General features: G+C 41.2%; 1 protein-coding gene across 1 annotated transcript in view; it reads left to right on the forward strand.

Annotated features, from left to right (window-relative positions):
• The first annotated feature begins 856 nt into the window (after positions 1-856).
• Positions 857-11,160, forward strand: part of EFNA5 (ephrin A5) — a 297,159-nt gene continuing 286,855 nt past the window's right edge. Inside the window, exon 1 of the mRNA XM_017855638.1 lies at positions 857-1,719. Coding sequence (XP_017711127.1) covers positions 1,595-1,719 — 125 coding nt within the window. The 5' untranslated portion in view covers positions 857-1,594. The remainder of the gene's footprint in view (positions 1,720-11,160) is intronic.

Raw genomic sequence — 11,160 nt, forward strand, 5'->3', positions numbered from 1 at the left:
CTTTTGCAAAACTGACTTTTGCAAAACCCTTTCCACTTCTTGCCAGTCGTTTCAATTCCTCCTGGGCTGCTCGTGCTGCTGCTGCTGCTGCACTCAAGTTTATTTATTTTCCCGCCTGGGTAGGGGTTTTAGGATTCGGTTTGTGGTTTTCACCTCTGTTGCTGCTGCTGTGCCTAAGGAGGGAAAGAGGAGCAGCTGCGGGAAGGTTTTCTGATGTAGTCATCGGGGAGGTGCCACTCGCTCGTGCGCTCCCTTTTTTTTTTTTTTTTTTTTTTTTTTTTTTTTTTCTCTTTTCCCATTTCAAACTGATTGATGCATCTCTACAAGTTGCTAGGCTTGGACCCGCCGGAGTCGCAGGGACACTTCTGAGAGCTCACCCCCGGGCTCTTGGCACCGCGTGTGGGGGCTCAGTCTCCCTCTCGGAAGGCGATCGGAGACTGACATCAGCCCATCCAGGAGTTGGAGGGATCCATTTGAAAGTGATTGTTTCCCCTCCAGCTCTCCAGCCGAACACTTGGGTTGGCGTCGTCTTGCAGGTTTAGGCATCCCAGCTCCGCCAGGCCGGCTGGCCTTAACCTCTGCTCTTCATTTACTGTGGTGCACCCACACCCAGCCAAGGAAAGCACGCGCGAGAAATTCCCGAGGCTCGGCCAGCACCCGGGGTGCCCTCTTCCGCTACCGCCGCGGTCCGACTGTGCTGGGGGACCTGCCGGAAGACGCGAAGAGCCAAACTTTTCTTTGAGGTTTTCGAGGCAAGACCGCTTCTCGCCGGCGCAGCTGCCGCTTAACCAGTTCCAGGACACCAACAGGGCTGGGTTGCGGCTCCGGATCCCCACCCTTCTCCGCGCACCGCCCGGTACCGCAGCACCTACGACTCCTCTGAGATTTCTGGGGGTCGCCCGGCTAAAGCACAGAGGAGGCTGAGGAAAGGGGTTCTCAGACTCCCGGGACCACAAGCGCGCAGCCCCCTATCTGCACGTCGCCTTCCTCCTGCAGTTTCCCACCGGCAGCCAAAGTAACTTGGAGGGAAGCGGGGCGCAGTGCTAGGGCCCCGGGCGGCGGCGGAGCCGTGCGTAGTCCGCTGCGCCGACGCTGAGCCGGGCCCGGAGGGCCGGTGTATGTCTCCCCGCGGCTGCGGCGCGAAACTCCCGGTGACTGTGCAGCGCGCGCCGCCGCCTACCCCGACCCGCGCTGCAGCCGCCCGGCCCGGCGCGCACCTCCCTCTCCCGGGGTGACCGGCCTGCCGCCGCCGCCGCCCGAGACACAGCTTGGCACCTCTTCCCCCGCCCTCGCCGCCGCCACCACACACACGCACGCTTCTCTCCATCTTGTGATTCCTTTTTCTTCCTGAACCCTCCAGTGGGGGTGCGAGTTTGTCTTTATCCCCCCCCCACCACACCGCCTTCTTTTCTTCTCGCTCTCCTACCCCTCCCCAGCTTGGTGGGCGCCTCTTTCCTTTCTCGCCCCCCTTCATTTTTATTTATTCATATTTATTTGGCGCCCGCTCTCTCTCTGTCCCTTTGCCTCCCTCCCTCCGGATCCCTGCTTTCTCCCCGGAGTGGCGCGTCGGGGGCTCCGCCGCTGGCCAGGCGTGATGTTGCACGTGGAGATGTTGACGCTGGTGTTTCTGGTGCTCTGGATGTGTGTGTTCAGCCAAGATCCGGGCTCCAAGACCGTCGCCGACCGCTACGCTGTCTACTGGAACAGCAGCAACCCCAGGTAAGCCGGTAAGGGGCAGAGAGCCGGGGCTACCCGGGCCTCGGGGCCCTGCGGAAGGAGCGGCGGCGGGGATCGGCGCGCACCAGCAGCTGGCGGCGCGCACCCTAGGAGCCTGCGTCGCCCCGGCGCTGATGGCTTGAGGCGTCGGCGGGAAGCGCTCGCGTCGCGCCCCTCTTTGTTAAGCCTCCGCGGAAAGGCCAGGTGCCCCAGGGAGTCCCCGGGGCTGCCCAGACCAACTGCTTCTGCGGGGCGCGAGGAGACTCGGAAAAGGGCGGGAGCCGGGGAGTCGGGACTTCTCCGCTTCCCAGCCCCGGCAGGCTGACTGGTATCCGGATCCCGGCGCGGGGAGCCCCCAGTGTGCGCCGCCAGGAGCTCCTGCCTGGACCGTGGGTCTGTCCGCAGGGACTGCGGAAAGAACCCACCAAACATCCCCCAAAGTTTTTTTTTTTTTTTTTTTTTTAAATTTTCCTTTTCTTTTCCCGCTGCGCGCAGAGAGAGCGCACGGGCTAGGGGAAGTGAGGGGGGCTGGGAAGCGGAAGCTTTAGGTTTTTATTTTCCTCTTTACGAGGAAATCATTCGGCCCCTGAGTCAGTCTGGGCCCGGCGCGGTTTGCGGTGGAGAGGATTCTCCCATCTTCTCCATCCCTCCACCCACCCTAGTGGGTTCAAGATGCCAGAAAGTTTGATCTAATACCGGGTTACGTCATGTGTGCGGAACAAGCTGCCAGAGTTGGCCGAGCCAGGAGGTGGGAGCCCTTCGCCCGTGGCCTGGCGATGTGCTGCCGGAGGAACGCGCGCGGTTACCTGGAACCGATTTGTAGGCGTCCCCGAAGCCCGCTGGGTACGCGGGAGACTAGAGGTGGGCGCCTGGGGCCGTCCTAGCGCGCGTGCTGGACACCGGCCAGTTGCAAGACGTCCCGTGTTTTCGGACCCTGGGAGTGGAGTGGGGAGGTAATCCAGAGTGTCCGGCGGGGTCCTCCGGGTTTGGAGCAGTTCGGAACCTTTACTGCTTCCCGGTCTGTGCACAGAAGTCGGCCCCGCTGGGCCCATACCGCACAGCTTTCTCTGGGACAGAGGCTAGCTTCCAGCTGTGTCCCGGTCTCAGTGCTCTCCTAGGTACTATTTATTAATAGTACCGATTGCATCTAAAATCATAGGTTTTTTCACTGGGCTTCAGTGGAAGTTGGGAAGAGAGAGGCGGGAGGCCCAGGGGGTTAGCCTAGAGTTGGTGCGCGTCCTGGGCTCCAGGAGAGAGGGTATGGGTGGGCGCCTCCAGTTTTTTCTCCAGGAGAGAGGGTATCCGTGGGCGCCTCCAATTTTTTCTGTGTCCGGCGGGCCCTCTCCGCCTGCCTCCAGCCTCCCCTCGGCATGCAGGCAAGAGTGGGATTCCCCGCTTGAGTAATGTCAGCGCAGATGAAGATGGGAAGATTTTCCCCACAAGCAGTCCGCCGGTTACAGAACCGAGAGGGAGTTCTCCTTATTCCGTTAGTCGAGGATAGTCTTACTCAGGTAGCTGCCCAAGTCCTAAATGAACCGCCGAACAGGAGTGGAGATATTCCTGAAAGTTTGGTTCAAAAAACAAGTCTCCTGGAGGTGGGTGGTGGAATGGGAAGCGATTTCTTCTTTGACATGCCACTTACCACTATCAGGAAAAGAGAAAAAGAAGCCATCCTGCCAGAGGAGATGCCTTTTATTAAAGCTGACAGGACATGTAGAGTAAGCTTTCCAGTTGTGATGGTGTTAAAAGCAAGTCTCATTATGTTGGTTAGTTTTTTTTCCCCGTTTGTGCTTTATTAGGCAGCATATACGAAGCAGAAATGTGTATCTCTGAACTTGAGCACTTTATTAAATAAAGCAACACTGAAATAGTTTCGTTGAATTTGGGATATCTTGCTCTTGGTTGTCTCTTCTTTCCCATTCCAAACTCCACAATGTGATCTTTTTCTCATGGCATTCATTTATTTGGATACTTGGGTGTTCCAGTCTTCCTGGCTTAAAACGGAAAGAACCAGCAGCAACCCTACTCTAACCCCCCTTCTTAACCTGTCAAGCTAGACTGAGTTAGTTTGAGGACATTTTATCTTAGGTTATCTCTGTTTTATGCTTTTGATACTGTTGTTTGGTTTGAGATTAGCACATTGATTTTTGTCACAGGTCATGTTTTTTAATAGATCTGCCCTGCCTGCAGAAAACTCTTCTGCTCAGTATGCCATGGAGGCTTTGAACCTGCCCAGACAAAGTTGATCTGCAGAATTTTAAAATACCAAGAGTATTTCTAAATCGGTATTGTGATTTCAGGTTTGTGGAAATACCTTTCTATTTGATCATTATCAGTTTGATAATGGCCAAAAGAAAGAATGATGTACCCCTCTTAACCCCAAGAGATACAGCCCTAACACTTATTATTCTTAGGAATTTATGGACACATTTATCTTGGTATGTTATCACAGTTAAAAACTTACTTTAAAAACAATATTTTAAAAGTAGGCGGTTTTATCTCTGAAGTGTTGAGTAAGATGTTGCTTTTTTGATGTATTAAGAAAAGTCAACTTGGATATAATTTTAAAGAGGCCACATGCCGAATAAGTATTTTAAAATAAAACTAACAGTTTTCACAAACAATAGTAAGAAAATATTTCAGAAAATTTCCACGGGTTTAGTAAATTTTATAAATTCAGTGTTGTGCAATTCCTCTTCATATATGTTATTTTGTAAAGTAAGCTAGCCATGCCTTGTGTCTTTATATAGAACCTATCTGTTAAGATTTTGCTAAACTAGTAAGACTTCAATCTTTTGAAAAAAGAATAGAGGACTTTAATTGCAACTTAAATAAATTTTTAAATTTTTCCCTCAGAGTATAAGTTCAGTGGGCACATAAAACTGATGATAATGTATACTGTGTCTAAATGAAGTAAATCTACTTTAGCTTATACTAACAGATTCAGTTTGAAATTATGTTTAGGTAAAATCAGAATTAAATGTATCTTGATCACAGGGATTAAGTACAGTATCTTGCTGTGTAACTTGAGTTATGTGTAACTTGTGTATCTGATAGGAGTTTATCTTCTACATGGAGTTTCATTACTGCATCTCCATTGAGAAATGAGCATCTACAGATGTAGTTTCATGGGAAAAATATTAAATTTATTTGTTGTCAGAATAGTTTTACTGTTAGAATCTATGTACCCAGGTATTCACTTCTGAGAAGTGGATACTGAGTTTTCAAATGCTGATAACTTTTTAGTTGGTAGTATTTATTGGATAGGGGACCAAACTGATTTTATGTGTTGAATTGGCACAAATTTGTGAAATAGCAACTGAGAACTATCAGTTTGAATAGAAATATATGATAACATTTGCCTAAATGCATCTTCTATATTTCCAAAATTTGAAAACTTGTATAAGTTTTACCTGAAGGTGTAAATTATCAAATGATCCTTTTAATGTTATGCTGAATTCTAAACTGGAATATCACTAAGTAACTTTGAGTAATGAAAATCCACGTCAAGAAGAATATAACTATTTGTCCTTAATTTCTTTTAGAATGTAAAAGATTTTAAGTAATGTTAAAAGGCTTCCAGTAATAAAACTTTATTTACATTCCTCTTTAGTAGTTATGCTTATAAAGAGAGTCATAATACTAAGAACATGCCTGTTCATCTGAAGTATGCCATAAACAGTTTTTGGTGCTTCTAATAAGAATATACTTGTAAACATCGGGTGCATATTGAAAGTTCTTCTTGGATTATTTTGACTATTTGCCGAAATGATATTAGGGTAATTAAACATATCTCCTACTGGTTGGCATTATTGATGCAATAGTCAAATAATATAGCAGCAAATATGACCAACACTCTTTTAGGAATACCAGTCCTCCTCAACCCGGTGTTTTGCTTCCGTTAAGGTTTGAGTATCATCAATTTAAAAGGTTATATTCTTAAGAGGAAAATATCTCTGTAATTCATCAAGGATTTACTAAACTTTAACCTAATCATGTTTTCTTTGGACTTTCTCAATTCTTGTAGGGACTTGTAAATTAAACATTTCATATTAGAGTAGCAGGTAATTGACACCTTTTAGTTTTGTTAACATGTAATCTTGGAGTTGTGAAAGTAATGTGAATTCTAGGTCAACACTCCCAAATCCTCTGGCAGTACAGGTCAAATGTATGTGGCTAAGAAGAGCGAAGTAGTGACATTTTTTTTTCCTAATCATATTCCCTTGAGTATTTTTCTTCTTTCAAAATTTACTTGCTCCATTTAAAAAATTCTGAGCCATCATCATTTTGATATATATATATACCAGTATACCGGCACTATGACCTTTTCACTGACAAATAAATGAAATCAGCATGCTTTAAATCTAAGAAATTGTTGTGAGTTGTGAGTAAATGATTGATATATCTTGGTTCAAATGAGTTTTGTCATGAAATTTAGAAAGGATTAGCCCTTGTTCTTGAAATTTTAAATACTTCATGTAATTATTTTGTATGTTAGAAACATAAATGTTCTTCAAGCAAAATGCATTAACTTTAAGCCTCAATGTAACGTATCACTTTATTAGATGTATTGGTAGTAATTTTATTATTCTGAAATTTATATCAGAATTTATGCAAGTACCAGGATAAAAATAAGGCAGTATGACTGAGATTTATAACCCATGTTTTTATGCTTATATGTTTGTAAGAGACCTGAATTGACTCCCCCCCCGCCTTTTTTTAATCTAGAAATTTGTAAAAGAGAAGTATGCTGCTTGTTTTTTGGCCAGTTTTCCATAGAATTTTGAAAAGCAGAGTTGGCTACTGAGATATGTTCTACCTATTTCATTCATTATTTTATATGTTCACAATAAACTATCAGAAATACTCAACTGTCTGATTTTTAGATGACAGGAACATTAGAGCTATTTGAGGCAGATTTGACTATACAGTCTAATTTGGCATTTTCAGGGTAAGACCAAGGTTAGTAAACTACTTGTGATTGAAAGTATCAGTCTTCACTAGTTTATTACTCTCTGTTAGGTGATTTTAGTGGTAATAACTAAACCGTCACCTCACTGAACTAATATCTTGTCATGTGTATTGTGGCTAACAATCAATAGCTTCAGAAGCTTCCACCTTTGAAGGCTGAGGATCAGGTTTGGAGGGAACACTTAGTTACTTGGGTGCAAATTAACCTTGTGAATTTCTTGCCATTTAATCTTTCAGAATGCCTTCTGAACAGGCATTTCATTGCATTCTGTCCACTGGCCTGGTTTCCTGTTGGATAAGGACAGATAAAGATGAGCGCCTCCTTTTCTCCCCTGTTGCTATGAACCAAGCAAGCTACCAGCTTCATGCTGGGCCAAGAAAATGAATGAATACAATTAGTCCTTCAGGAGTTCTGGCCTTTGCTAGCTTGGGATAAGTATATGCCAGAAAATTTACCTTTGAGAGAGAGAAAGCGTTAAAATAAAAATGAACAAAATATGAGAATATGTTAAGAATAGAATTTTACATGTTGGGTAGCATTTGGTCTAGTGCTTATTGATTTGTTTTTTCAATATAAATCAATTTAAAATTTTTTATAAGATACCACTCAACCCGCCTCATTTTTGTGTATGTGTTGAATAACTTCTGTAGTAATAAAGACTTAAAAAGCTGTGATATTTTGTTTGAAATAATGAACGACTCTATGTTGAAGATTCTGTATTATCAATTTTCTTTTCAGAAGCAGTATACAAACTGTTAAAATAACATTCCTAATTAGAATATCCACGTTGCAAAGGAAGCCTCAATTTCCCTAAGCACAGTGAGGAAGGTCCTTGCCTCTTACCCAGGACAACTCAGTCAGATCAGCCTTCTGAACTGAGGAAAAAAATTGCCCTTTGATCATTTGTGACGGATAACACCTTCATTTTCAGGTATAAAAACCTCAAAGAGGAGTATAAGAAATGAGGCATTAATACTCACTTTTAATAATTTGTCTTGCGATGGTGGTCTTAGCCAAACATCAATAAATTACTGTCTCTTTTAAGGGCCTGATTTATATTATCGAATTTATATTTTAGTCTGCTTTTCAACCTATGTCCTGAGCTGTTTTGTAGAAAAGTTTCTTGTGATTAATGTGAACTTCCAGTGCTTCTGAATAGGATATTACTCACTACTAGGAGATCTATTTCCTCTTAAATTTGTCTGCATTTATGTTTTCAAAATTTAGTCAGTCATAAAGGAGCACAATGACACAGGACCACTTAGCTTAAAATTAAAAATTAATCAAGTTTTTTTCTGACTACAACTATTTTGCATGATTTTGAGTAAAATCATTCCTAATATCTTCATATTCTTGATAGTTCTTATTGTACTCTCTAAAGGATTTATTGTAAACTGAAATCTGTGTGCTATTTTCTAATTGGAAAATTTGAGTGGATGCAAATTCTTGTTTTTGAGGCTTCTGAATATAATTTTCAAACAGTAAACCATATAGTTCAATGAAAACATTATTTTAAAATATTGAAAACTCTTATTTAAGCTAGCTAGTTGCTGAGAGACAGTAGTGTACCACAGTGATGGTTAGCTCAGCTTTCATTCAGGTAGAATTCTATCATTTTCAATAAGGAAAAATAAACCTTTGTCATCTTTAGAAACATCCTTCATACAATTGACAGTTGACAGGTTGAAGAAAATGTTACTGTCAGGTCTTATTTTCCACTCAAGTGAGGAATAAAAATAGGTTTGAATGATTTTTAAAAATCTTATTTTAAAATTATTTCAAGATGGATAAAATGCTCTTAATCTTTATATGCATATCAGAATTGATCTTCCAGTTGCTTTAGGGAGGGTCAGCAAAGTATAGCTCAAGGAGAGATCGTCTAACAGTAAAGTTCCTATGATTTTTACTTTTAAAAAGTCAAGTACAGTTGATTTGATTGTAATGGGATATTACTGCCTGTTTTATGATTGGATTCTTAGGAGATATAAGATATAAATATTCTTTCTATTATTGCTTTTCAAGTGACCTGATTTTCATGACTGATGATCATGATTCTGGTATGAACTAAAAGTAGAAGTTTGGGCATATGCTCTGTACAGTCATATATATTAGCAAATACGTATATGCCTTGGACAATCATGTTACTAGTACACATCGATTAGACCTGTTTTAAAAATCACTTTGCTATTAATGATTAAAAATAACTGCACAGTATAATATATGGATTACCATGTGGAAGTACATGAATACCTACTTAGAGATTAGAAAAAATATGATTAAGTGCTTATTTCCTGATTTAGAAAAGCTAGTTTTTTGGCTTTCAGTTAAATCAGCGTGTTTTTTTTCCCCCCTAGAAGCAGCCATCTTGTTTTAAGACCGATTTTATTTCTTTCGTGAAATTGGTCCAGAAATGAATATGGACGATAGAAAAGGACTAAACCACTTTATGATCATTTTGGCAGGGCTCTCTACATTTAAAGTTCTATCTTATTTGCGAACTCACTAAAATGCTATCTTATATTTAGTTGACAGAAAAGAATGTTTTAACTTAGTAATAATATGCTTAAACCCAGGCATATTATATATTAATGTTAAATGTTGGGCTGTACCATGTTTCCATAAATTTTTTTTATTGAAGCTTATACTTTATGGCTAATTTCAAAGGAACATATTAAAAGCCCCTATTGTCACCTCCACCCCCAAATCCTGATCTCCTTTTCTGATTATGCTAAGTAGTTCTTTTATTTGTTGGTTGCCTTTTTTTTTTTTTTTAAATTACTCAAGTCTACCAGGAATCTTTCTCCAGCAAAAGGTACTGATAAAAGTATAGGTACCTCTAAAAATGAAGCAGTTGGGGTTATTTAAGATAGATTATATTAAGCCAGAGCCTTTTTGTCTCTGAAATATAAGCTCTTCCTATCACATTAGAACAAATCTTTCTTGTGGGTTCTCATAGATTATTTTACAAGTAAATTCATATTTGTTACTAAAAATTATGAGAGTATATCAACTGAGTCTGCTGTATTTTCTGTCATGTTTTGTATTTCTGGGTACATTTGGAAAACCAGGTGACCTAATAAACTTTACTAAAAATTTATACTATACTCCTTACTACTGCATGTGTTTGATGATGGCTGGAAACATTATTCTCATGTACTGCAGCAAAAGCAGAGTTTCTGAAAAATTAATTTCAGAAGTAACCTGACTTAGCCTGATTAAGCTGGGCACAGATAAATACTACTAATGTCACTTATGAAAGACTGCTTCAGTTTGTTAGAGGTAGGGTTTTGGGTGGTTGTAGATGTAGTGTAAAGGCAATAAATAAAGAGCACATTTTAATAACAGATACATATATCATGGTTAAAGTTCAGGTATGAGTTGACCATTTTTGCACAGAAAACTTTCCTCTGATGTCTAGCATCTGTTTTTCTTTGACTGGCTAGTGAGAAGACTAAAATAACTGAGTTTTCAAAGTGACCTTTTGTTTTTAAATGAATTAACAAATACCTTTTGTTTTTTTTTTCTTGCTGTTTCCAAGCTGTCAGTTTCCATTTTAAAATTTATTAATTATTTATATATGTAAAACTATAATTAAGAATTAACTCTTGCCTCTTTCTCTGAAAATTATGAAAGTAAATTAAAGTATTTTTATATGAAACACGCAGTGTTGTGGTTTGAATTAAAGGAAGTTATGGCATAGTTGGATAATTATAGTGCAAATTGTTACCTAGGTTGTGATGATGACAGACGTGATACTTGATGTTTCATATTTCCTAGATGTCAGTGGGATATACAACTTTGTTACATTTACTAAACTCAATAATGTGTAGACAACTTCACCTACTTACATTTTAATAGTTTTAATTTTATGGAGACAAATGAGAATGGGAGAAAAGGAAAAAATAACTATAAATATGGGAAATTATCTTTTGTGTCTAACAATTAGGTTAAACAAAGTGGGAGCAAATGAGCCTAGTTCCCCTTCTATTGTTTCAGGGCAAGAAAATACAGACAGATGTCGGAATGTGGAAGCGGTGACCTCTGACTCGCACAGCATGGCCACTGCCCTGGTACACAAGTGTCCTGAGCCACCATCGTAGCAGGATGCGTTTTGAAGTGACTGACACTTTGAGATGGAGATCTTGAAACTGATGGTGTAGTTATTTGCAGCCCTCCAAAGTATCAGTCTTTTTAGTTTTCATTTTAAGTTTCTCACTTTACCATTTATAAAAATGTTTCTTTGGCTCTGACAGAGCTTTTGTGGCTTCTGGATGGCTTCTGTATCCATATGGTCACTATAAATCTTTGCTTCCCAATAATTATAGTCAACGTGTTGGGATAATGGAGGCTAAGGGAAGCTCAGATGTACAGTTCTGCTGCAGCAAAGTGTTTGGCCTGCTTTATTTAGCTAATACTTTTCTTCTTCTCCTCCTCCTCCTCCTCCTCCTCCTCCTCCTCCTCCTCCTCCTCCT

Source organism: Rhinopithecus bieti, unplaced genomic scaffold (assembly GCF_001698545.2).
Source record: "Rhinopithecus bieti isolate Rb0 unplaced genomic scaffold, ASM169854v2 scaffold_39883, whole genome shotgun sequence".
NCBI classification, from domain to species: Eukaryota; Metazoa; Chordata; class Mammalia; order Primates; family Cercopithecidae; genus Rhinopithecus; species Rhinopithecus bieti.